Source organism: Nyctereutes procyonoides, unplaced genomic scaffold (assembly GCF_905146905.1).
Source record: "Nyctereutes procyonoides isolate TBG_1078 unplaced genomic scaffold, NYPRO_anot_genome, whole genome shotgun sequence".
In the NCBI taxonomy this organism is placed as follows: domain Eukaryota; kingdom Metazoa; phylum Chordata; class Mammalia; order Carnivora; family Canidae; genus Nyctereutes; species Nyctereutes procyonoides.
Window position 1 is genome coordinate 20,061,125 of NW_026575142.1, and position 27,809 is coordinate 20,088,933.

Sequence of the window (27,809 nt, forward strand, 5' to 3'; positions counted from 1 at the left end):
CAGGATCCTGGTATCATAACCTGAGCAGAAGGCAGACACTTAACTAACTGAGCCATCCAAGTACCCAAAAAGATTAATTTAAATCAAATGCAAATATAAGTAAAATGGTTTATCTTTGAAAGTAATAGAAAATTAAATTTATTAAAATTAAAGGTTAAACATTATGACTGAAAGTTATAATTTCTTCAGATTAAGTTTCTAGATCATTGACTTTAATGAAATATTCTGGAAGTTGGTAGAATGGAAATTATAATTAACTATTAAACATTTATAAGTAGTTTAGCATACAGAAGAAAGAAAAAATACAATCCTTTTATTTTCAAATACTTGGCTGTTTTGAAAAAAAAGGAATCTCTATCATGCTTATCTATTTTTACAGAATGAAATTTTTATTTTTCACAAGGGTGATGGAAAAAACACTGATACCTTTTAAATTTTTCTGCTAGCACCTGGATTTTTGTTAATTTTACATTCATAAAAAGCAAATGCTTTCTCCTATTAAGTATCCAGTCCCTTTAATATAATATCTAGTATTTAGAGGGGCAGGTGGCAAATACGTCTGTCTTTGAGTGAATTATAATATATTTTCAATTACTCTATGAATCCTAAAAGTTGGGCCTGATCTTGCTTTCATTTTGCAACATAATGCAAATGCCCATCATATGACTTTCTTTTTTTTTAACCAGGATATCATTATTTTCTGGAGGGTATTTTGGATGCACTCCTATGTGGAAATAGCTCTGATGCAGGGTAAGCCAATAATTTGTGTGTGCTTGTGAATGCGTATACTTTATTAATACTTATTTGCTATAATTAAGGTTACTCCTAAGGTGAGGGATTATTTTAACATTAGGCAAGCTTTTATGTTTCATAAAACAAGGAATAATACTTTGGCTTTAATGGTTTGTCTCTTAGAATAGTATATGTGAGCTGGAAGACAGGTCTAGAAGCTTCATAGTGGGGAAAATAAACTAGAGTATGCTAAAATGCTATTTATCAACAGAAAATAATTTTGTTAGATATTAGTAAAATGCTAGGCAATATTTTAATGATGACATCAAGAGGCTAGTAAACTTATGTTAAGTCTAAAGTTGGGAAATGTATGTTACTCACTTATCATGCTTCTGTCCCTTGAAATAACTTCTATGTCTTGAAATTGCCAGTTTTCCTGGGTAGACAATGCTTTAAGTATATCACGCTATCAGAATAAAAGGATAGCAGAACTTCTTGTAATACTTTCTTTTGCCCCACTTATAGTCAATGTCCAGAAGGATATATGTGTGTGAAAGCTGGTAGAAATCCTAATTATGGCTACACAAGCTTTGATACCTTCAGTTGGGCTTTTTTGTCTCTGTTTCGACTGATGACTCAGGACTTCTGGGAAAATCTTTATCAGCTGGTGAGAACCTGAAGATATACATACCTCATTTACCTAGAAGCATATAAGAAAAGCATCTTAGTTATAAAATCCAAATCACAGCATAATATAGTAGAAGGAACAGAACTCGAAATTAGGAGATTGGAGTTCCTTTATCATATTGATTATAGCACATATTCAGCATATTGATGACAGGAATAACAATTTTCTCTCATTTCTCTTTGGCTCAAAACCAATTTCCCACTCTTTCCAGACACAGGTCCTCTAAATAGGAGGTACATCTTCCCCTCAGCCCCATCTGCCCCCTCAAGTATTATTCCTCAGGTGGCAGGTGGTGAAAATCAATAAGCAGATAGAAAGATAACTTTGATGTCTTTCTTGACGTTTATCACAGGCTCAGCTCTTTGATGAAATCTCAACAGTGCTTAATTTGATTCTGATTTATTTATTTACTTACTTACTTATTTACTTATTATTTATCCGAGAATTTCCTCCTAGAGATCAGAATGTGACTGCATGAGTTAGGGGGAAAGGAAGAGGAGGTTACAATCAAGGAGGTAGAAGGGGGTGTAACCATCATAATTATTATTTATGTCAGAGTCCTACATGACATATAAGTAAGTTGAAAGTTGAAGCTCCTAGTGAGTGAAATGATATTGAAAAAATAATTTTAATGTTCTTTTCAGACATTACGTGCTGCAGGAAAAACATACATGATATTTTTTGTGCTGGTCATTTTCTTGGGCTCATTCTATCTGATAAATTTGATCCTGGCTGTGGTGGCCATGGCCTACGAGGAACAGAATCAGGCCACCTTGGAAGAAGCAGAACAGAAAGAGGCTGAATTTCAGCAGATGCTCGAACAGCTTAAAAAGCAACAGGAGGCAGCTCAGGTAAATTTTCCAAATCAAATATGTCTGTCTCATGATACAATTCTTTTTTATTGTTTTGATTGTTACAAAAATACTGGAGAAAAAGTGAGAGATGGATAATTGTTTGACTCCACTTAGGCTGGTAGTTGGCAGATTAGTAATGGTTTCTACATATTGGTTATCTGGAGATCATTTAGTTTAATTTTTCTAAGATGTCTGTAGTATTGGTCACAATGGAAATCTCTCATACCTTTTTAATGTTTTAAGTTTTTTTATGACTAAAGGAAAAATGTGATTTTGAATCTTCTCAAGTGAAAAACATACTGAATGAGTACACTGGCACTGGGAGAAATCCCTAAGAAGTCATCTTTTCTTAGAAAAAAAGTATTGGTTATTATATAAAAAGATGTTCATCTGACTCTTTAAAGATAGTCTATTATTTTCTTTAACCAAAGATATACTGGCTTTTTTTTTAAAAAAAAGATTCTATTTATTTATTCATGAGAGACAGAGACACACACACACACACACACAGAGAGAGAGAGAGAGAGAGAGAGAGAGAGAGAGAGAGAGGCAGAGGGAGAAGCAGGCTCCATGCAGGGATCCTGATGTGGGACTTAATCCCGGGACTCCAGGATCACGCCCTGGACCAAAGGCAGGTGCTAAACCAATGAGCCACCCAGGGATCTCCTATACTGGCTTTTAATATGGTTGCTTACTTGTCTTTCTTATATAGTAAATAAGGGATGAAATAATACAGTGTTCTATGACAAAGCAGTATTCAATAGGCATATGAAAGTCACCAATTTTATGAAGACCAGGTGGCCTATGGATTGCTTGTTCTTATAGTGAGGTATTGATACTCTCAGTGTGATAAAATGCCTGTTCTATCACTTCCATCTTCATTCATGCTTTCTGTTTATCATACAACTCAGTGCATTTACTTTAGAATAAAGATGTTTGGGAAATACTGATTTATTTGCAAGAGTCCCTGTATTGAGGATACTCTGAGAACAGTGGTAATAATCAAAAAGTGCCAACTGAGTACCAGTACAAGCTATGATCAAAAGCGTCGTTTTCATTCCACGCCCATACATCCAGCAAGAACTAGTGGTGAGCCAAAGAAGCTGGGGATGGTGTTTGGAGAATGGAATGTCTTGTCTTGCTTAGTAGAAACTGTGACTGCCCATTCTCCAGTCTTTTGGATTATGGAGGGGCAAGAAAGGGATTTTATCACCTTTCTGTAAATTCGATTGATAATATTTTGACAGCCCAATTTTAATAACTGGGAAGAGGACCTCAGCTTTTTATTTCATTCCTCCTACCTTGGAATATGACCTCAATTAAGTCATTAGCTTTTCTTCCATGCTTCAGTTTCTTTTTCAGAGAAAAGAAAACAGTGCTAATTAAATACCAATTTTTAGAGTAAATCAAATCCCAAAAAGAAATAAAACTTTATGTTCTTGTTGATGCCTGATTGGTCCTTTTGAATATGTGGCCTTTATAGTGTAATATAAACACAATAGATGTTAGCACAGATAAAACCACATTAACCCCAAAAGTCTTCATTAGCTAGAAAGGGGGGAAAATCCCACTTACACTTGCAGAGCTTCTTCTTGGACAAACAGCTTGAGTCAGCTAACTATATTTTTTAAATGTCGTGCAAATACTTGAGCTTTAAAGTCTCCTCTCATGCCATACTAAAACCATTTCTCCTTAATGTAGCAGGCAGCAGCTGTAACTGCCTCAGAGCATTCCAGAGAACCTAGTGCCGCCGGGGGGCTCTCCGACAGCTCATCTGAAGCATCCAAGTTGAGTTCCAAGAGTGCTAAGGAAAGAAGAAACCGGAGAAAGAAAAGAAAACAGAAAGAGCAGTCAGGTGGGGAAGAGAAAGATGAGGATGAATTCCATAAATCTGAATCTGAAGACAGCATCAGGAGGAAAGGGTTTCGCTTCTCCATAGAAGGGAACAGATTGACCTATGAAAAGAGGTACTCCTCCCCGCACCAGGTACGGCACGACTGGGTTAGATGGCGCATGGGTGAAAATCAGAACACTCTAGAGAGGGGAAGAATGAAATCAGATTTACGAATTGTCATCAAATGAACTGACTGCTATGTTTATTATATTTAAACCTATCTTTTCTTCACATAGCTAGGAGAAAATTTTACTCCATGTGTATGTAAGTCTGCGGCTTTGTGTAATTGGGGTAACGCTGGGGTGAAAGTCAGAAGACCTGGATTCCCATCCTGATCCTATCTGCTGATACCTTTTGAAACTAATGACATTTATTCTTTTTGCTCCCCACCCTTTTTAATGAAAACAAAAACAAACCAAAAAAGTGGATACAAGACTGGCTGATCAGTAATTTTTTTGGTTTATTTTATGCTGTTCCCTTCCCCCCACCCCCGCCAACTTCTTTATAAACCAGCGTTTGTGCTTCTGAAAATAATCAGGTGTGATGTATATGATCAAAAAGCGCATTACTCTGAATTTCAGAAGTCTGTGCCTCTTAAATGATACAGGGATGATAATTAATATAAAGTGACTTTAGAAAGATGACCTAAAACGATTTATGAAGTGTTGGACTTCCTTGAAAGGAAAGAACAGTGAGAACAAACGTGTCCTTGTGAAGTCATGCTGCCAATGTTTATTGAATGTTCATGGTGTCCACAGTATGTACAAAGGATGTTTCCTTTTGAATTTGAAAGACGGTGGTTGGAGGTGTTGTTTTTTTTTTCAGTATCTTTAAGTTGTGATCTATATCTCCCCATTCATAATCTCAAGGACTAGAAATCTCTGAGAAAGCCAATTCAATTTGAGCACATAAAATAAGAATGTTAATCAAAAGGAATGAATCACGTTCTGTTATGAATACTGAAATCTCCTTCAACTTAATCTTGTAAAATTAAAAGCACGTTTCAAAAGGCTATACTAATATAATTGTACTTCTTTTTGGTTTCCGACTTTAGTCTTTGTTGAGCATCCGTGGCTCCCTATTTTCTCCAAGGCGAAATAGCAGAACAAGCCTTTTCAGCTTTAGAGGGCGAGCAAAGGATGTGGGATCAGAGAATGACTTTGCGGATGATGAGCACAGTACGTTTGAGGATAACGAGAGCCGGAGAGACTCCTTGTTTGTGCCACGACGACACGGAGAGCGACGCAACAGTAACCTGAGTCAGACCAGTAGGTCTTCCCGGATGCTGGCAGTGTTTCCAGCGAATGGGAAGATGCACAGCACTGTGGATTGCAATGGTGTGGTTTCCTTGGTTGGTGGACCTTCAGTTCCTACATCGCCTGTTGGACAGCTTCTGCCAGAGGTGATAATAGATAAGCCAGCTACTGATGACAATGTAAGGAAGTTTTAAATAGTTCAGGCATGGCTGGCCCATTATTGCTGCACCAGCCAGTGTTTCTACAGAATGGAACCCTTTGAGAATGATTCCTGGTTGGTCAAGCTGTGAATGCACCTGCATCTTGTAATACCTTTAATAGACTAACCAACTAAAACCGAAGGCCTCAACACTTTTGCATAACACCGAAAGCATTTACTTATTAAACATGCTAAGGATAAAGTAGACACAATAATGAATCACTGCCTCCAGTTGGAGGATTTGCTATATACCCATGCTGAGCTTAGTTAGCAAGATATCCTCTAAAGCTTTGGTATAAAAGTAAATGAATGATTCCTCTGTTTAAGTATAAAGGGTGTATAATAAATCTTTCCAACATCTCCTTCACTATCTGTGCCTTATTTTAGAAGATTTTCAAGAACACTGTGCCTAAATAGATAGCTTCATTGTTATCTTAAAATTTCTAGTATTCACATCTGTCTTTGTAAAAAAGAATGCTGATATAAGTCTTCTCAAAATTAATCTAAATGACAAGACAGAAATAAATCGTTAATACAGACAGATAAAGGAATTGTCTGTACAAACGAATGTTACGTGTTTGTGAACGAATACGAGGATGAGGAATTTCTGAACACATGCTGCCTCTTATTAGACTGATAACTCACTTGGGAATATATCAGCATGATGAGGCATGACTAAGTCAGAATTAGATGACTTATTGCTTTGGTACCCTGGATGAAACTGTTGTCCATGCAGCATGTGTGTGTTTTTTAACATACAGTTTGTGTTGTCAATGACCATCTGTGTCTTGTGTATAGGAAATGAGATGGCGGCTACATGTGTTGTAATCACTTGTACTTCTTGAAAAATAAATGGCAACCTTCTCAAAAGAAAATGCCTGATCATTTACATGACTTCTCAGGTTGTTTGTTTGCACTATTAGCTCAGAAATAAGGTGAACTGTTAAATATGTCTCTCAAGAGATTTATTAACTATATCAAAATTATATCATGTCTCGTAAAATTATGAAATTAGAGAGTTAAAAACCTCAGTTTTTGCTGTATGACTAAATGGTTGACAGTTTGGATATTCCAGGTTAATGATACAATAAGTCAGCAATATCTGCCATCACCAACTAAATACGAAAGTGCATGATGCATGTGTTTCATGAAATTCACTGTGTCACATTTGGTTCTTTGCTTATCGCATTGCTCAAGTAATCATTTAATACATTAGCATTTTCTTTATAGGGAACAACCACCGAAACTGAGATGAGGAAGAGAAGGTCAAGTTCTTTCCATGTTTCCATGGACTTTCTAGAAGATCCTTCCCAAAGGCAAAGAGCAATGAGCATAGCCAGCATTTTAACAAATACAGTAGAAGGTTTGTTACACATCCTATTTTCATTCAGTTATTTTCACTAAACTTCTGTTGTCTCACTTGAAACAAATATCCCTGTTTGTAAATTGGAAACAGTACATTTTAAAAGGACTATAATAGATCTCATTTGAGAGTTATTATTTGTTATACCTACTTATATATTCTAGGAGCTTTAAAAAAAGTTACTTAAGGGCAGCCCCAGTGGCTCAGAGGTTTAGTGCCGCCTTTGGCCCAGGTCTCCAGGATCGAGTCCCACGTCAGGCTCCCTGCATGGAGCTGCTTCTCCCTCTGCCTGTGTCTCTGCCTCTCTCTGTCTCTTTCATGTGTCTCTCATGAATAAATAAATAAAATCTTTAAAAAAATAAAATAAATAAAACTGTAAATGTTTCAATTCCACTACTTAGTTTCCTACATACAATAAAATAAAGCAATTTATTTAAAAAAAAGTTACTTAAGCACAATAATATTGGAAATATAAAGAATATTTTCCTGTGTGTGGCAATTCCTTGAAAATGCAGAATAAAGCATTTCCATTAGGAGTTTCTAATCTCATTAGTCATAGTGACCCTCTGTTCTGTCCTATTTAGCTTAGGACTTCAACATCATCCTAAATACTCTCAAGATTGGAGGGGAGGAGTGGGTCATTTCAAAGATGATTTTTGGCTCATATTGATCCCTACCCTGTCTCTTACAACTTTAGGTTGACAGTTTAGCCAGAAATCAATACAGGATTACACATAGTATCTACATATTTGCATCTCGTGTTCCTATTGAAACTTCATTTAAAAGACCTTTCACTTCAGGCCAAGTGCTGAGCCGTATTGTCAATGCATATGAGGAAAATACTATTCTTTGCTAATTCTGCTCTATGTGTGTGTCTGAAGAAATGTCTTCAGGTGTCTAAAGAATAAATTCTATAGGGATCCCTGGGTGGCGCAGCGGTTTGGCGCCTGCCTTTGGCCCAGGGCGCGATCCTGGAGGCCCGGGATCAAGTCCCACATCGGGCTCCCGGTGCATGGAGCCTGCTTCTCCTTCTGCCTTTCTCTCTCTCTCTCTCTCTGTGACTATCATAAAAAAAAAAAAGAATAAATTCTATAGTTTTTTTTAAGTACAAAAGAGGTTGATCCTGTAGCAAATAAAAGTGTGTTGATTACTGAAAAATAAGTCTAATGGATCTGAAATAAATATATGTGTGTACAAAATATATCTTCTGGTGGTTTTTTTTTTTAATCTAGAACTTGAAGAATCCAGACAGAAATGCCCACCCTGTTGGTATAAATTTTCCAACATATTCTTAATCTGGGACTGTTCACCATACTGGTTAAAAGTGAAACATATTGTCAACCTGGTTGTAATGGACCCATTTGTTGACCTGGCCATCACCATCTGTATTGTCTTAAATACCCTTTTCATGGCCATGGAGCACTATCCAATGACGGAACATTTCAATAATGTGCTTACAGTAGGAAACTTGGTAAGCATATTGGAAGGTAAATGTGTTCAATCTTCGAATTTTCTGTTTGAGAAACTGTTTCCATTTAATAGCTTAAAGCAGTCTTTCTACCACCCTTCCTACCTCCTGGCTCCCAAAAGATGAGAACTATCTCTAGCTGGCTGCACTGCACTTTTTGCCAACAATAATAGCCCTTAATGTCAAAGCAAGAACTGAGAAAGAGGGCAATAGGCATAGGCCTCTACTACTATTTGAAAAGTCAATATTGGGATTTATAATTTTTTCAAGATGCAGAAGAAATTTAAGGACACACTTTTTGAAATGATATTATCATAGTTTCCCTAGCTGGAGAAAGAAAAAAAAAAGTATATCTTTTTATTTTGCTTAGTCATAATCATTACAATAAAAAATTTAACAACTCAAAAATATCTTCAGCTTTTCCACTTCCAGGATCTAGGTAGGACATGCATTGTTTTATCTATCTATTTTATATCGAAACCATCAAATATCGAAAACTTCTAGTACATTTTGTGTGTCATATGATTAGTAAGGCCATTTTTGGTAAAGGTTGTCACTTAAATCCCTCTCTTCTATGCTTAAAAAAAAAGAATTATTAAAGTGTTTGTCGGTTGACTTAATCTAGGAATATTAGCTTTTATTTGCTGACAGGGACTTTATGTATTTTTCATAATATTTGTTTTGAGGTTTAAGATTTCTGATGGAGGGATCCCTGGGTGGCGCAGCGGTTTAGCGCCTGCCTTTGGCCCAGGGCACGATCCTGGAGACCCGGGATCGAATCCCATGTCGGGCTCCCAGTGCATGGAGCCTGCTTCTCCCTCTGCCTGTGTCTCTGCCTTTCTCTCTCTCACTGTGTGCCTATCATAAATAAATAAATAAATAAATAAATAAATAAATAAATAAATAAATAAATAAATAAATAATAAAAAAAAAGATTTCTGATGGAAAAGGCAAAACATATAAAACATCCTGTATTGTAGTATTCATATTTTTAAAGCTCTGGTATTAATACAATGGAAATAAATTTATTTTTTCCACATGCTTAATAAATTGATAAGATTTTAGGAAAATGGGTATATACTTATTTATAATAAATAAAAGTGTTCATGGGCAAGATGTGATCAGTACCTGTGCTGTATAAAGTCTGGAGGGACAGGCTGTTTGATGTGATGGAATCTAAAAATAGACTTGCATTCAAATCCTAGTTTTGCCATTTTCCAGATATATGATACCAGGCAAGTCACTGCACCCATGTAAAGACCTGTTTCCTCATTGGCAAAGTAATATTTGTATTACCTGCAGTAGCCACTTCATAAACTTCTGTGGCAATATAATGAAATAAAGTATACACGAGCTTTTTTATAAACTATAAATTACTACACAAATGTATCTAGTCTTAGAATCATTATGAGGCAGTTAGCGTAAACATTTTGTTCTAAGGTCAAATACTATGTCATTCTACTTTATCATCATCTGATGGAATTAACGTCACTTTGTTTTGATCTTAGGTTTTCACTGGAATCTTTACAGCAGAAATGTTCCTGAAAATTATTGCCATGGATCCTTACTATTATTTCCAAGAAGGCTGGAATATCTTTGATGGTTTTATTGTGACACTTAGCCTGGTTGAACTTGGCCTCGCCAATGTGGAAGGATTATCAGTTCTCCGTTCATTCCGACTGGTAAAAAGCAAAACAAAACAACAACAAAAACAAAATCTGAAAAAAAAAAAAATCTGTCCAACCATCAGGGCTCTTACATAGTATTGTCATAGGTTTTACTACACAACTATTAACATTTTAAATTTTTGTGTCACAAAAAAAAATTGTGTCACATTTGCATTGTCAAAACTATCCCTAAATGGAAAAAAATTATCTCCACTTATTTAGATAAACCTTTATTTAAAAAAGCATGGTCATGTACAGTTTAATATATTCCTCAATTGCCATTGTGACTGACTAGAGAGGACCACTTCTAGAGATTTCTGGATCTAAGAAAATATTTTTAATGAAAATATGTTACATTTTAATAGTAATTAAAAATATAAACAACCCTTCGTATGGTGGATGGTGGTCAGACACTAAATTGGGCATGCAAACTATTCCTAATTTGACCTCTGGAAAATATGCTCGTTTCCTAAATCAGAGGAGAAAAATCTGTAGGATTATTTACCATGCCTGTTGATTTACATATATGTCCTTGCAAATCAGGGAAATAATTACAGGTATGGGAAATCTCCAAATTTTTAAACACAGGCATCTAGCTATGTCAGTGCTCCAAAGAAGCATTAATGTATAATAAACACTTTTCTCTGCTTTTAGCTTATATGATGTCATTTTGCATGCTATTGACAAATGAATATCTTTTCAACAGTGATTATTGTGATTCAGATGTTAATATAAGTGTTAGGTCTGGTATGCCTTAGAACCACATTCACAGAAAAATTAAGGACAGTGGGACCCCAAGTAATCTTCAAAAAATTCACACTTAGGGAAAATGATCTACATGGTTAAAATACGGAAGAATTAGATTCTTCCTAGGGTTCCAAAAATTAGCTATGAGCCTGAGAGTGTTCAAGGGCAAGGCAGATGTTGTAAGAGATTCAACATTAATCCATCATTTCTTGGTAAACCTCAGTATATGTAATGCTCTTAAAGATCATAATAATATATATTATTATTACTTTTTTATTTTCCAGCTCCGAGTTTTCAAGTTGGCAAAATCTTGGCCAACATTGAATATGCTGATAAAGATCATTGGCAACTCAGTGGGGGCTCTGGGTAACCTCACCTTGGTGTTGGCCATCATTGTCTTCATTTTTGCTGTGGTCGGCATGCAGCTCTTTGGTAAGAGCTACAAAGATTGTGTCTGCAAGATCTCTACCAGCTGTGAGCTCCCACGCTGGCACATGAATGACTTCTTCCACTCCTTTCTAATTGTCTTCCGCGTGCTGTGTGGGGAGTGGATAGAAACCATGTGGGACTGCATGGAGGTCGCTGGTCAAGCCATGTGCCTTACTGTCTTCATGATGGTCATGGTGATTGGAAACTTGGTGGTATGTATCATTTAAGATATGTGTTCCAGAAATAGATAAAAGGTGTAATAGAATGGTGACCATCTTGTTAAAAACAAAAAAAATACAATTAATAATTGATAAAGTCTCTAGCCTTGCATATGCATACAGTCTTACTCTGACAGCACTACAATATAGCAGTGACCCTACAGTTTTTATATTCAAATCCACTTTGTCAATCATTTCATCACATTTATTATATGAATTTTAATAGAGTAGAACATTGAAGACAGGCCTAGAGGATATGCTGGGAACATTTTACAATTTCAGAAAAAAAGGGAGGGAGAAGTATGAAAAATAACTTTATTTTTTCCCCTTTCTTATCTTAGTCTTTTGTTAAAAGTAATCTTTAACAATAAATGCCAAAGGAAAACAAACAAAAGTAAGTGGATTTGTACAGTGGATGGGAAATGACTGTAAGCCATGGCAGGCCAGAAGCTCCTGTTTTGTTCTGTGGGGCCAGGAGTCTACCATGTGGTGTGCTCATCTTTCTTCTCCCCCGCAAAGGTCTCAAACAGCTTAGATGGGAGGCTGAACGCGATGACTGGTCCTAATTTTTGCTATTCAGCCATCTTTCTTGATCTTGCTCTCTGACTCCATACATTCCAGACTGTTCAATGGATTTGTAATAAACTTTCAAGATGAAGGAAAATTTCTTCCTCATTGTCTGCCTGAAATCTTGGCTTGTGTTCATCCTATTAAACAAAAAATACGCTTCAAAAATGCCCAAGAGTTCAACTACTAAAACTCCTTTAAAGATCTTCTTTGCCAGTGGTTCCATAGTGTGAGCCATCCTGAGGTGCTCGAAAAATAACTTTAAAGGAAACTTAATCTTACCTGCCAGTATAGGACAAAAGATGGTGTCCTTAAGTATTCATAGTGATTTTACCATTTCCTTGCCTCTTCAGGGCATATAGCATTCAATCATTCTGTATCATATGGCAGGTGCATTAGCCAACCTAGGTTAATCAATTCTCTAATGGTTCTAGTCAAAATAAAGATGGGCTAATGATGCCTGTGATTACCCACATGGAGTAACTGATCAATTCTTCTAAGTTTGAAACATTAATGACTCTTTACAGTATAGAAAAATTTAATATATTCTAAAAGATATATATATATATAGTCAGTCTTATGAAAATATTAAAGATTATTTAAAAATAGTTCTCCAGGGATGCCTGGGTGGTTGAGCTGTTGAGCATCTGCCTTCGGCTCAGAGCATGATCCTGGAGTCCTGGAATCGAGTCCCACGTCAGGCTCCCTGCATGGAACCTGCTTCTCCCTCTGCCTGTGCCTCTCTCTCTCTCTCTCTCTCTGTCTCTCATGAATAATAAAATCTTTAAAAAACAAAAAACAGTTCTCCTAATTAATCAATAGTGGAGTATGAGAAATATAATAGGTCAAGAAAATGTCAGTGTTAAGATTCTCATTCTGGATCATAATGATTATTTTTTAAATTAATATCTAACTCAATATCTGCTTATCAAAAAGAAACTAGAATTTATTTAAGTGTGTAAGTGTAAACACTAATGATTTTTAAGGTTAGAACTCTTATACATATTTCAATCTGTTTTCTTATAATCATACAATTTTAAACATAGCTGAACTCAACTTTTTCATTCTATAAGTGGGAGAATGTGAGGCCAACAAAAATCATGTCTTTGCCCAGGGATGCAGAGTATAGTAACTACTGAGCCAGATCACAAATTGAGATTACCCAACTTCTAATTACTATGCTATGGTGTTTCTTTCTTATCTAGCTGTTAGAACTTACAGTTTCCTCTACATTTCGAAGAATAAGTAATCTCATTCTGCTATTCTTTACATTGGGGTAAAATTATAATCATGTCTGTTGTTTTGTTTTTGTTTTTGTTTTTGTTTTGTTTTGTTTTTAGTATACGTGCTGCTGAAGCGAGCACAATCATGTCTGTTTTATTTTTAAGGTCCTGAACCTCTTTCTGGCCTTGCTACTGAGCTCATTTAGTGCAGACAATCTTGCAGCCACAGATGATGATAATGAAATGAACAATCTCCAAATAGCTGTGGACAGGATGCACAAGGGAGTAGCTTACGTGAAGAGAAAAATATATGAATTCATTCAACAATCCTTTGTTAGGAAACAAAAGATTTTAGATGAAATTAAACCACTTGATGATCTAAACAATAAGAAAGACAGTTGTATGTCCAATCATACAACAGAAATTGGAAAAGATCTTGACTATCTTAAAGACGTGAATGGAACCACAAGTGGAATAGGAACCGGCAGCAGTGTTGAAAAATACATTATTGATGAAAGCGATTACATGTCATTCATAAACAATCCCAGTCTTACTGTGACTGTACCAATCGCTGTAGGAGAGTCTGACTTTGAAAACTTAAACACAGAGGACTTCAGTAGTGAATCAGATCTGGAAGAAAGCAAAGAGGTAAGATTTTATAGATGTTGGTAGGTATAAATTTATATGTATATACAGTTATTATTGCCTATCTATAAATATATACATGTATATTACTGCCTTGGGTAAATCAGATTTGTGTAATGAGATGGGGTAAGAAAGAGTGCAGAGATATAATGGTCGGAAGACCCTCATCACATTTTATATGTCCACAGATAATGGATTTGGGGGGAAATGATCGATTATTTTTGTAAAACATTGTATAATTTTTTCAGGATTTTAATTTGAGTATTATTTCCATTCAAATTCTGTTTATTAAAGGTTTGAGTTTTACTAAAGAACCAATGGAAGCTGATTTTTTTAAGTGATCTTTATTTTTACAAAGTTGGGTCTAAGGTATTGTTAAAATAAATTTGGCAATATTTTTGTCTAGTCTGATTTTTTTTGTCTTGAATCTCCAGATTTGCATCTGATAGTTTGATGAAGACTAATAGTTACCACAGGCTCTGATGAATTAAAAAAGAAACTTTTTAAACAAAGAAACTTTTAATACAAAGACCATCCATTACAAATACTTTTCTGCAAAAATTTTACGTGATTTAAATTGTTTTCGTCTGTATTGTTCAGGGCTAACAGAAAGACTGATCTTTTATTAAAGAGTGATTATCCACTGAACCACTAGAGGCAGTTCTATTTCTTCATATTCTTTATTTTATATCTTGGATTATCATTGTATTAATCGAAAATTTAAATGTTAGGATAGTAGAAACTTTAGAGACAATCTAATGCAGTTTTTATGAGTCATGACCCAGTAGGAGTTGATAACCCAATTTATTGTACCAGTAATTTTTTAAGTTGTGATTAAACAGAATCACGTTGCATAATGTAGGGAATACTGAATGACGCTTGGGCTGCCTGTGCTGAACTCAGATGCGCTGCTTTTCTAATCAGAATACAAGGACTAGGTCCATGGGTGGGGGTGGGGGGGAGCACCTGAGATGCCAAATTCTTAAATGTGAGAAACACTGTTTCAGCTCTTTAAAAGTAGTGATCATGAGAACTTCTGGACCCTAGACAGAATGGATGGCTTCTTTTTGGGTTCCCCAAAATAGAAGGCAGAGTATAGGTAATAAACAACTCATCTTCTAGGCTCATATTTCTCACCAAGTATCATAACATTTTGTTCCAACTTATATGCATAATGTCTCTCCTTTTCTATTGTGACATGCTTGAATATGTTTGGTACAAAGTAGCCACCCAGATTAAATTTTTCCATCTCATTTAACTCTGTTTAATAGAACCATTTTGAAGGATTCTCATTATCACACTTGCTCTGATGAGAGCACACTTGAAAATAGTTTTATTTATGATTCAGACTCTTGGATTTTTCTCTTGATTCAATCTAATATTGTGTTAGATCTTGTTTTTTTTTTCTTTATTAGACATTTCCCTTGTCAATTTGTGTTGGGCTTCTAGGATAGTAATTATCTCTCATCTTTTTTCACAAGAATTGCTATTGAAATGCAGTTGTATCTCAATCAGGTGAATTTTTATATTAAATACTGAAACCTCTATTCATCCTCATTACATTTCAGTTTCTTTCATTCATTTTAAATTGGCTTTCTATAAATATTCTTTTATGAATTGTCATATTGTCACAAATTTTCTGGCACTTTAGTTCGCCATTTATTTCATCCCTCTTGGTCAGAAATAAACCCATATAAAATTGTTTCTCCTCATTGCTTCCTTAGTCTTATATTCTAATCTCTTCAAAACAAGGCACAATTTAGAAGATGCTCTTTTTAGTGGAATTAAACTGATGGCAGATGCCTCAAAAAGGAAGATTCTTTATTCTAAGTTAGGGATGCAGCCTATAGTATATTTAAAGTAATCTCATCATTTTGGTTCTTTCTGTTCTAGCCTTTATTCTTTTGCCTTCCTTCATTTATTCAGCAGTTACCATGTACCAGAGATTGTACTAGATAATGGATGATACAAATTAGCCATAGTTTTACATATATGTATGGTAATTATCACATGTGATAATTATTATATATGTGTATATATGTTGAGTTTGGGGGAGTCAAAAGTTATATGCTGATTTTTGACTGCACAGGGAGTGAGCACCCTTAACCTCTGTATTGTTCAAGAAACAACTGTACATATATTTGGATTTTAGAAAGATGACTCTTAACCTTTAACTATGAATTTCTATGTTGAGACATACTTTATTGATTCACAATGTTACCTGCCATGGGCTCTATTAGACCTGTTCCATTTGAATATGTTAATGTTTCTGTTCCTAGACTTCAGTAATGAGCCTTATCTATAATGGATCATTATTGAAATTATATTAATGCCTTGGGTTAAAGTTATAAATGGCCATTGTTTATTATCCATTTTCTAAGCATTTGTTTTTAGACATGTAAGCTCACAATTATAATGTTGTTCGGAATAGATTATTCTCTGGAGCCAGACAATGTGCTATACGATTCCATTTTAGCTACATACCACATGGCCTTACCTGACTATCCAGTCCTCAATTCTCATCTCAAAAATAGGTATAATATTATCTATTTCATACTTTCTGTGGAGTATTAAATGAGACAATAAACGTGGAGTTAGCATAGTTCCTGACAAATGATATTCAATAAATTGTCATTATTATTATTATTACTAATAGCACTTTCAAAACTCTATTCCCAGTGTCTTGTAAGAATTACTAATAACATATTCCATTGTTAGTCCTTTTGTGTTGCTTGCTTTCTGCAGTAAATTGCTTTACATGTTTATCCGGGAAAGTGATGGATTTTGTATTTTCTGTTTAATTTTTAAATTGCCTCATTAAATTCTTGATAATGGTAGACTCCTTAAAAAAAATAAGTGGGAAACTTTTTTTCCTAAAGATCATTCCAGTCAGAGATAATAAATATAGAAAAATCTAGAGACGTGACACAACAGGATGTGTTTAGACACCATTATAGTTTGGTGTTTCTGGGAGGTGAATCCTCAGGAGTTGTACAAGGAGCAGACTCCCTCAGTTTCCAGGACATGAAGACCAGACTGCAAATGAAGAGACATATAAAATGTATACCTGTATTTGTTTTGCCTCTCCAATAAGGTGCATACTTATGCATCACTGTCCTGCATTCCAGGACAAATTTGTGGGCTATCTTTCTATACTTGTCCCATGCTTGTCCCTAGATGCAGAAAAGGCATAGCATGGGTCACATTCATCACTTCTGTAAGTCCCAGCAGACCTCAACCCACAAAATACATTCAAATAACCTAAGGAATTGCTTTTAAAACCTCAAAGTTTCTTGACTCACTCAGCAGTCAAGAATAATGGATCAACTAGAAATACGGGTTTCCACTGAAAATTAATAATAAAGAACAGTGACTTAGACTTTGAAGATTTTGAAGAACTTTAAAAACCAGGCAAAATTGCTGAGACTATGCAGAAAGCAATATAAAATCATATCTCTCCCCGATTAAAAAAATAAGTTTCTTTGGTTATGGATTGTATTTTATATAATTTTAGTCTTCTGAGGCACCCACTGCAAGGCTGGGCACAAATCTGTGCTCAATAACTTTTCAAGTTTTGGTTGACTTGTTTGGATAACTAGACTAAACGTCTAGTGGCCTTAACTGTACTGCAAGCAAATCATTAGCTTTACGTTATCCTGTTTCCTAATTTGTAAAAGGAAGACAACTGTCCTCTGGTGCTTATGGGAATATTATGAGATCTAAAAGCTATTTGGAAGTTACAAGTGCTCAAAAACATAAGGTGATAACAGCACAATTACTACTATAATTCTGTCTGCATCAATACTTTTGAAATGAATTGAGTTATTAAACTTACACCTTTTTGGAATAAAAACAAGACATTACTAAACTAGTTAGGGAAAAACTCGTTGTTTTTGCAATGAGTCAGCCCTAGAATGAGTGAAATTGCCATTTGGATCTTTGTAATTCAGGTCATGCTAATAACAGATATCATTTGTTGAGAGCTTACCATGGGAAAACACTGTTTGAGGGTTTTACACGTATCATCTCACGCAATCTTCATCCCAAGAGATAGATATTATTCCAATATTACAGATAAGGACATTGAATGCAGAGTTTAAATAGCTTGCCACTGTCACACAAACGGTAGGCACTGATCCTGGACTCGAATCCAGGCATTTGGCGACACAGTCTGTGTTTTTAACTATTACACTAAACCTCCTTAACATTGTCTGATAAAATATTTTCTCTGCCAGTACTTTAAAAGTAATGATATTGCTTATTGAACAACTAAGAATAGGTGTCCATTGTAGAGTTGGTCATAACTCCCAATACTTCTTCAGTGGGCTTAGGGTAATGGCATACACACTGGTGTCTGAGTCCTCTGTCTCAGTCCTGGAGGGTCCTTTTCCTTCTGCACTGGCCTGCATGTTACACCCATCTGCTTCCGCCTCCCACACTGATCTACAGAGGTCTAATTCCAATTATAGAGTATTTGTTCTCTTAGACTATGGTTATCCCAAGCTGTGTTTTAGGAAGATACGCTTCTAGGGCAGCCCTGGTGGCGCAACGGTTTAGTGCCGCCTGCAGCCCGGGGCGTGATCCTGGAGACCCTGGAGACCCTGGATCGAGTCCCACGTCGGGCTCCCTGCATGGAGCCTGCTTCTCCCTCTGCCTGTGTCTCTGCCTCTCATTCTCTCTCTGTGTCTCTATGAATAAATAAATAAAATCTTTAAAAATATATTTAAAAAAAAAGATACGCTTCTAAATTTAATGCCACCTGAAAGAATCTTTCGAACCATTTGGAAGCACTTTTGTAGTTGCCTCATTAGCTTATGAAGTCTTTGAGAATAGGTGAAACACTAACCAGGTCTTACTCACCTTAAGGCCACAGTGAGTACAAAATGTTTATTAAATGAATAAATAAATGGGTAATGAACATTTACTTCCAGACCCTCATTGGCCCTCTCAATCAGAACATCTATGTTAAAGTAATAGTTATTTGATGCTTTGTGGATTTTCTTTCATTTAGTACTTTTACCTTTACTATATTTGAGTTAAAGAACATATGACAATTCCCAACCAAAGCATATACTGCTTATCAGACTGAATTTATACTACCACAGAAAGACCTCCAGTGAATGCCTTACATGGGCAATGCTCAGTTTTTTAAATGTGGGGATTAGTCCATTTCATTTGCCACAGTATAGCCCACATTCACCATCATGCCTAGCATAGAGTAGGTGCCCAGTAAATACATGTTAAATAAAGAAATAAGTGTTGGAAGTCTCTGGTCAATCTTGAATCAAAATAGATATATACCAAGATTTTTGCAAATATCCCAATTCAAGAACATCGTGATAACATAATTTTCCCCCTAGAAAAGCATCACACAACATATCTGAGGACATCAAAGATCTCTGGGAGATAAATGTGTGTGCCCCCAGCTGTTCTTTCTGTTCAGTCTCTTCACAAATCCTCGTGGTCTCTGATGCAGCAGCTATTGTCTCCATCCCGTATTACACTTTCTCCTTCAGAAGCCCTTACCACAAACTTATATAAATGGAGAAGATTCCTGTCCTAAAATAAAACAAAATCATGTAAATTTTAAATGTTCCTTTGATCTAATCTCTTCCTTAAGTTTCTGTCCTTGAATTCATTGCCAATCTTCCTTAAAAGATAGATTAGATTATATTCACTGCCTTCCCGTTTTCCACTGCTCGGTCACCTTCAAACATTTCCTTTCTGGTTTCTTCCTCTACATTTCTCTCTGTCAAAAATTATTGATGTTCTCATATTTGCCAAGTTCAGTGACCCTATATCACTTGTCTGCAATATTTCCTAATTCTTTAAGCTCTGCATTCCCTGGCTTCCAAAAATCCATGCGACTTTCCTCCCAATCACATAAGCTCTCAAATAGCTTATGAGAAGCCCGGATTCATTCTCAACTTCTCTAATCATAAGGCCCTCATCAAATTTACTGCCAAGTCCTGTCGATTTTTTTCCCCTAAATCTATCCCCAACCTTGGCCTCCCACTTCCTGTCCTATTATTTCATCTGTATCACTACAATTACCATCTGAAACACATTTTCATGAGAGGAAAAAAGGCAGTCTTGAACATATCATGAGCAATTAGACAGTCTTAATCAGACTCTTTTCATCAGTCTAATTCCCCATGACTCAGCTCAGTTCTAGTCACATAGTTCCATGAAGTTTGTGTCTTTGGACTCCCTCATTTCTTGTTAGAAGTTATCTTCTCCTCACCACTCTGAAAAATTTAACAAAACAAAATGACCTTTGAATCAACATGCAAGACTCTGTCCATGTATTCACTCAATAAAGATATATTGCTGCTTTGTTGCTCACTATATCAAACAACTCATAATTCTGGAAAGCCCTCTGAATTTCCCCCAAGTAGAATAACTCTATTATCTGTTGTGTATCTGTCTATCCTACTTCCCAAACTTGTGAGCAACTCGAGAACAAGAACTGTGGTCATCTGTACCTTTGTACTTCTAGTAACTTGCATAGTACCTGGCACAAATGAGGTGTTGGATCGGTGTTAATTAGCATTATGTAAGTTAATTACATGTTTCATGAATACCTACATTTTTATCAGTTATTCCTTCTGAAAGTATACAGATGAATAAATCAAGCAAGACTATTCCTAAGTAAAACTATGTAAGCAGTTTGCTTTTGGATGCAGCTTCTTCTCTGGGGAGGGAGCAGGAAGGAGAGACGGAGGAGAAAAGAAAACACTCAGAATTTTCATATAATTGCCTGACAGATGTTCAGGAACAGATGTAGAGTCCCATATGAACATTGGTTGGATGTGTTCCTTCCAGCTCTTTCCTATTTCCTTGTCCTGAGCTATAGTGTGTCAGGGCCATGGTCTTTAAGGAGATGGCAACTAAAAAAAAAAAAAAAAAAAAAAAAAGAGATGGCAACTATTCTATGTGAAGAGTGCTACCATCTAACCAGTGGATACCCAAACTTCCTCTTCCTTATATCTAAATGATTACCAGGTGCCACCAACTCTATGCATCTTTGTCTACTCTGCATCCCCACCAGCACACACAACATCAGACCTCCATCATCTCTCAGACTTAACTGCTGCAACAAATGTTCCCTCTCACTAGTCTAGTCTGCTTATAATAAGTAGTTTTTCTAAAAGGCAAATCTGGTCATAGCTCCCCTTTCTTTCTAACCTTTCAGGAGTTGCCCCTTGCTTAGAGTTTATACTACATGCCTAAGAGTCCCTGCAAAAAATGACCAAAAAAATGGATCTTTCCAGCCTCACATAGTAGTACTCTCCACCTCTCTGCATCCAAGTACATTGATGTTTTGTTTCCTAAAACTTCCCATGCTTTGTCAGGTTCTTATCCTTATACCTGTTCTTTCCATCTTGCATACTCTTACGTTATCCTCTTCACCTGCCCCACCGCCACCCAACTCATCCTTCTGGTGTCAAATGTTACTTTCTTCTACCCTGCCCTTCTTAGACTTAGAGGTGCTCTCAAGATACCCTAAACTAACCCAATCACACACAGTGTGTGGCAGTCATTTGCTTATCTGTATCTTCCTTCTGATTGTAAACACAGGAGGGCAGGTACGAGGTCTATGATATTCACTGTTTCATTTTTCAGGTCCTGATCTTGTTGTTGTATATGGACTGATATTTTTGGTATTTGAAAAGGTCAAATATTTGCAGTTATACAAATTACACACTATATAATACTGTTATGAAATTTATAACCATTTATTGGGTAAGCACATGCCAGGCATTTTCCATGTGTTATCTTGTTTGATCCTTACAACAATCATGTTACATAAGGATCATTTTACAAATTAGAAACTAAAGCTTAAGGAGGTGGAGATAATTCCAAAAAGTCCATAAAACCACTAATTATGATTGAAACTCAAGCTTGTGTGACTTTAAACTCTTATCCTTTTCATTATAGTTGTTACATGGTTCCTCCAGCCAGTAGACACTTGTTAAGTATTTGTTAAATATGTTATAATTTATCATGAAAAATTAATGTCAAAAGAACTCTAGAGCAAGCAAAATGACTTTAACAAGGAAAATACTCATTTGATTTACAACCTTGATTTTTAGCTTGGGAATTATAAATGCAATTTTGCAGATTTTTTTTGCTGTTTTTAATTTATTTGCATTATAATAATTTTTATTGGTCCAATATATGATTAGATATTCTATTTCTGTTCTTTTATATCTAATACTCAATACAAAATTCATATTTGACGTATTTTAAAGCAGAATTTAGAATATATTAGAGCTATATTCCTTTCCTCCACCTTCCCTTCTACCTTGGTGAAGTGTCTAATACTGGATTTCACAATTGATAAGAACAAATTAATATTTAGTAAATATGAATAATGCACTGAAACTTCCCTTTCAACCCACAGCTAGAAGTCATCTGGGTATTAGGGATGATGTGGGAATTAATGAGTTAATATTTGACTTTTCCAGCTGCTCTATAGAAATGTTAAATTTCTATACAGTGTATTTTTCTTTGATATTATATTGTTGCTTTGTTGAGAGTCTTTAATAGGGGTCATTTAAATTTTTAATATGCTAGTGTACACAAAAAATATTTACTAATGCATAGTGTACACAATGAAATATTAATACTAATATTTTTATGTAGAGCATCTCATTTCTGTATGATTTAAGATGATATATATGTACATATGTATTTGTGTGTGTGTATATATATATATATATATAAAACAATATAAAATGTCCACTTTTAAAGTAATACATGCCTAGCTTTAAAAATAAGTGTTTTGGAGGTGCCTGGATGGCTCAGTCATTTAAGCATCTAACTCTTGATTTCGCTCAAGTCATGATTTCAGAGCTCTGAGATCGAGTTCTGGTCAGGCTCTGCGCTCAGCTCAGAATCTGCTTCAGATTTTTTCTCACCCTCTGCCCCTCCCCCCACTCATACTGCCTCTCTTTCTCTCTAAAATGAATAAATAAATCTTTAAAAATAAGTACTTCTTCAAAAATAAATATATATATATACATATATACAAACACATGTATTCTGTATCCTCTTGACCCTAAATGTCAAGTTTATATTTTAATACTTATCACTTATTATAAATTGAACTCCTATTAAACCCTTTAAGTAAGCTTCCTGTAACAAACCAAGTCTAAAATAAAAGCGTAAACATCCTAATCAAGTCAGAGAACAAGAAAAACCATTTAAACATTTACTCTTAAAAAATATCGTGGAGTATTTTATTTGCTGTGCTTTGTTTTGCTTCGCCCTCAAGGTCAAAATCATTTGCTATAGTAGAGAACATTTTTAAAAAGCAAGAAATGTTGCATAAATCCACTGAGAAGGAAAAATGCTCTTACCATCAGTGTGTAGTTATTAAGTGGTTATTGAATGCCCTGGTGTACAGGCAAAGTGGATGCTTTAGATATGCTGTGGTCCCTGCACTCTTTCAGCTCACTTATTAAGTCAGCCTGCCAAAAATACACTATAGGTCAGGGTAAAATTTAGAGAGTCATGTGTGAACATACACATATTTGCAAATGAACTAGCTCATTGTTAAATTAAAATTTGATTAATGGCTTAATAAACATGAAAATTGGATTTTTAAAATAGTCTATTGCTCTCAAAAACTGCGAACTAGATGCTTTATTATTTGGATGGTGAATTTCAAAATAAGATTAAATTTGAATTTAAAAACAAAAAAGGAAAAATCAATTGGCCTTATTGGTTTTTAAATAAGTAAAAGTACTTGTTTGAGAATGTTCTAGTTTGGCTGTTATCCATTTTTTTAAGTATTTTATTAGAGATGTATTCTTGCCACACATCTAAAACTTTTTCCTTCCCTCTTTGAGTAATTGTATTATTACTTCAATGAAAGAAAGAACTCAGAGACACATCATCTTTGATTTTTAACAATGAAAAATATAACACTATATTGATAAGAATATATAAAAATGGTTGTGAGAGTTTTATATTTACATTCTTTTAGAATGTGATAAAACAAAGAAAAATTAAATAGGGACATTGATCACTTGATAATATAAGTAATAAAAGTAAATGTCATGAATTATACATCTTAAAATGTATACATGTATACATGTAGAGAATTCTTATTTATGTATATATTTACATAAATTAAAAATATACTAGACAGCTCAGTAAAACTCAATAAATTTGTAGTAAAAGAGTTATTGGGTTATTATCTAATCACAATACAATTAAACTAGAAGTTAATAGTAAAATGACAGAAAAAATTCTAGCCATTTGAAAATTAAGAAATCCCCTCCTAAACAAATATTGGATTAAGGACCAAATAAAATATATAAATAGCTATTTGGAAAATAACATTTTCTGTCAGAATCTGTGGAATAGGACCAAGCAGTCATTGAGAGTCTCAATATTGACAAGAATGATCAAGAAAGAATGAGGGGCACCTGGGTGGCTCAGTCAGTTAAGCTTCTGACTTCTGCTCCTGTCGTGACCTCAGGGTCCTGCAAGGGAGCCCCATGCCCAAACCTGGTCTGAGCCCCACATGGGGTTCCATCCTCAGCTCTCCACCTCATGCTGTCTTTCACTCAAATAAATAAATAAAATCTTAAAAAAAAGAATTAATGAAAGAACATGATGAAAATACTTAGTTTGATAAATTGGAAATTAAACAAAATCAAGAGACTATAAGTAGAGAAATTAATGAATTATCAACGTGGCAGATGATATTAAGATAGCAGGTGATTCTTAGAAAAGAAATGAACTTTACTCATAGCCAGTAAAGTTGGTGGATCCTGAGCTTTGGATGATAACTGCATTCCCAGCCAACACCCTACCTTCATCCCAGTGAGACCCTAGTACAGAATGTGACTATGTAGTGCCAGACTTCTGACCTACAGAAACTCAAATAATAAATTGGTATTGTTTTAAGCTGCTAAATTTGTGCAATTTGATGTACAGCAGTAGAGAACTAATATTTGGCAAATATTATATATTAAGGAAACTCAAATGACTTTCTGTTTATAAAATGCAATCGCAGTTTGGTAAGAACATAAACAGGGGCACCTGGGTGGTTCAGTGGTTGAGCATCTGCCTTTGACTCAGGTCATGATCCTGGGGTCCTGGGATTGAGTCCGCATCGGGCTCTCCAGGGAGCCTGCTTCTCCCTCTGCCCCCTCTCTGTGTGTTATGAATAAATAAATAAAACATTTAAAAAAAGAAGAAGAAGACAACACTCCAGTAGAGAAATGGGCAAAAGTCAGGGACAATTGACAGAAGAAAAAACATAATTGAAATGAAGCTTAAGAATTGTTAACCTTAATTTTAATAAATTAAATTAACCATAAAGTACTTTGTACTTTTCACTTTGGCCACTAAAGAAAAAAAAAAGGCAGTGAAGGAATAGGAAAAAACCCAGATAAATAATGCATTATGCTGATAAAGGGTTTCTATGAGACAGAGACTTAACACAAATTTCAGAATATAGCATCCTCAAACAAATGTTTAGGGATTAATTGAATATTGCACATAGAGCTAGTAGAGAAATTAACTTAAAACCCCAGTTATATGGGAGTGGTTTCTCTGTTTCCAAGGTAGGAGTAGCTATTACTCTTGCTTGTCCCATCATTGGCCAAAGATGATCATGGGATGTTTCTAGATATAGATTTTTCTAGATACAGATTTTTCTAGATATAGATCATGGGATTTTTCTAAAAATCATGGGATTTTTCCAGCAATTATACCCACCTGAGCTCTTATTGCCTTATTTCTTCCGGTTCAGGTTTGTCCCTACATTGGTTTCTTATCATTTTCAATATCAGTATCTCTCTTATATCATTTCAAATCCTAAAAGACTGTGAGTTGTAGAACATTACAACAAGAACATGGGAACATGGGAGATCATCCCTTCATTTTACATATAAGAGACTAGCCCAAATAATTATGTGGACAAAACCATACAGAAAGTGAGAGGTTGAACCAGGGCAGATTTCTTCCCATAATTATTAATGGTTTTCTTTCCACTGTGATGGCTGGGGCCAGGAGAGGGTGAAAGATAGGGTTGTCAGTGACTCACAGATAATGAATCCTTAAAAAGTAGTTAAACGCCAGAGAAATGATGGAGAGTCTTTGTAGATTTTAGGAGGAAGGTGATTTGTGTTAAAACATCACACCAGCTTTTGGTGGCAAATGGATTGAAGAAAGGTTCAAATGGAGGCCATAGGCTTTTAAAAATTCTTGGAATAATCAGTTGAGAAATGCTGAGAGTGACAGATGTGGCTTGACTGTAAACTAGCCTAAATCTGCCTACTTCATCTGTGGATAAACTTACAACATGATAATAGTTCACACGTATTTTCTGCATGCATACAAACACATAAAACAACTATGAATAATTGGTACAGTGTGGTATGTGGTAATGAAATATGCGCAGAAGCAACAAGTTCAATTAAAAAAGAGTTTTAAAGTTAGAAGTTTTGAACCCTAGCTTATTGACCTATTAACTGTTTACGTTTGCCAGGTCAGATTTGCCAATTGTGCCATCTAGGTCCACTTTTCAAACCTGAATGTGAAGTTCTCTAGGGTCAATTTTAATTTTTTTTTCAATTTTAATTTTAATCCTTATAAGCTTCTAGTAAAAAACTTGAGAATAATTTATAAAAATCCTTGTTGCCGCCCATGAATGGCCTGGGCACACTTCAGCTCAGTCATTTCTGCATCTGTTTTATTTTGTTTGTTTTTCTTTTCTCTCCCACACTAATACTCATTTGTTTACATCACGTGTAAACTCCTGGAAAAAGCAGTGACATTTCTTTCTGGTTATGGTAGTTTTTTGTTGTTTTTTAAATAGAAATGAGCAAAATTTACATTTTTTTGTTTTAGATAATACTTAAATATTAAGAAAGCCAAAATTTTAAAATTCAAAATGTGTTGGTTAGGTTTTTCTAAACATTATATTTATATAATGATTCTGATTTTACCGTTCCAAGAACAGTTGCCCAGGAGGAAGGAAAGGCAGCCTGTCATAGTCTCTGGGGCTTGTGCTGTCTTCTCAGACTGGGTGCCCCACAGCAGAGCAAAGAATTGAAATGAAGAAGCCAGGGTCCCTTCCCCTTCTCTGTCCCCTGCTCCATTTTGTTTTTATTTGAAGCATTTTTGAAAAGCAAATGAAAAATTAGATTTGAATATAAAAAGCTAGATGACTACCCAGTCCAGAACTGGGTTTCATTGGAGAAGCCCTGGCACAGACAGGATGTGAATTGCACCTCATCTACAGGAACACTGTGACAGAAGTCAAAGTCGCACATAAATGTCACTAAATGTCACTTGGGACCTCTGAGCAAAAGCATAGCTAGCATCAACTCTGTAAAATGAGGGGATTTAACCAGACAGTCTGTCACAGGGCATCTGGTCCAGAAGGCTCGCTCGGGAGCTCCACCCATCAGGGCAGGGGGCACTCGCCCTCTCTACTAAGGCAGATGCACGAAGGGCCACCTATCACACTATGGCATGGTTAGGGTAGTTAATCTAGAGTAGACTAACTGGCCTGCACCCACCTGTCTGTAGTTTGATCTTGCTAACATTCACTTATCACTGTATCTGATGTTGTCCTGACTTGAAAGTGGGGGCAAGTTTCCCTGACTAGTATGAGAATCAGGGTCTACCCTGCTGCGATATGGCTTACCAGGCTTTCTTTGCAATGTGTTGATTTTGGAAGTTATTTAAGCCAAATATGGAGAGTAACTTTTAAAATCTAATTTGTAATCATGTCCCACTCCTGAGAGGTGTGCAAATTTCTCCTAGATCCCAGACATTATAAACTGCCTCATTTCGAAAAATGATAGGTACCTACATCAAATGTTGCTTGA

At 35.5% G+C, this 27,809-nt stretch overlaps 2 protein-coding genes across 7 annotated transcripts in view; one reads left to right on the forward strand and one right to left on the reverse strand.

The window, feature by feature from the left end:
• The window catches only part of LOC129498960 (sodium channel protein type 1 subunit alpha), a 78,105-nt gene that overhangs the window by 19,730 nt on the left and 30,566 nt on the right, over positions 1–27,809 (forward strand). Inside the window, exons 7-16 of one of the 6 annotated variants that reach the window (XM_055308593.1) lie at positions 687–750; positions 1,258–1,399; positions 2,065–2,271; positions 3,976–4,260; positions 5,223–5,603; positions 6,854–6,986; positions 8,219–8,457; positions 9,963–10,136; positions 11,153–11,509; positions 13,471–13,953. In XM_055308593.1, the coding sequence (XP_055164568.1) occupies positions 687–750; positions 1,258–1,399; positions 2,065–2,271; positions 3,976–4,260; positions 5,223–5,603; positions 6,854–6,986; positions 8,219–8,457; positions 9,963–10,136; positions 11,153–11,509; positions 13,471–13,953 (2,465 nt within the window). The remainder of the gene's footprint in view (positions 1–686; positions 751–1,257; positions 1,400–2,064; positions 2,272–3,975; positions 4,261–5,222; positions 5,604–6,853; positions 6,987–8,218; positions 8,458–9,962; positions 10,137–11,152; positions 11,510–13,470; positions 13,954–27,809) is intronic. The other 5 variants (XM_055308595.1, XM_055308597.1, XM_055308594.1 and 2 more) reach the window with 5 other exon arrangements.
• On the reverse strand, positions 12,078–12,320 carry LOC129498962 (protein CEBPZOS-like). The gene has a single exon (XM_055308599.1). It carries the CDS (start codon positions 12,318–12,320, stop codon positions 12,078–12,080), a length of 243 nt encoding a protein of 80 aa, XP_055164574.1.

Excerpts from the sequence above, each read along its gene's own strand:
- LOC129498962 (XM_055308599.1), bottom strand. The coding sequence starts at position 12,320 with ATGGCTCACACTATGGAACCACTGGCAAAGAAGATCTTTAAAGGAGTT.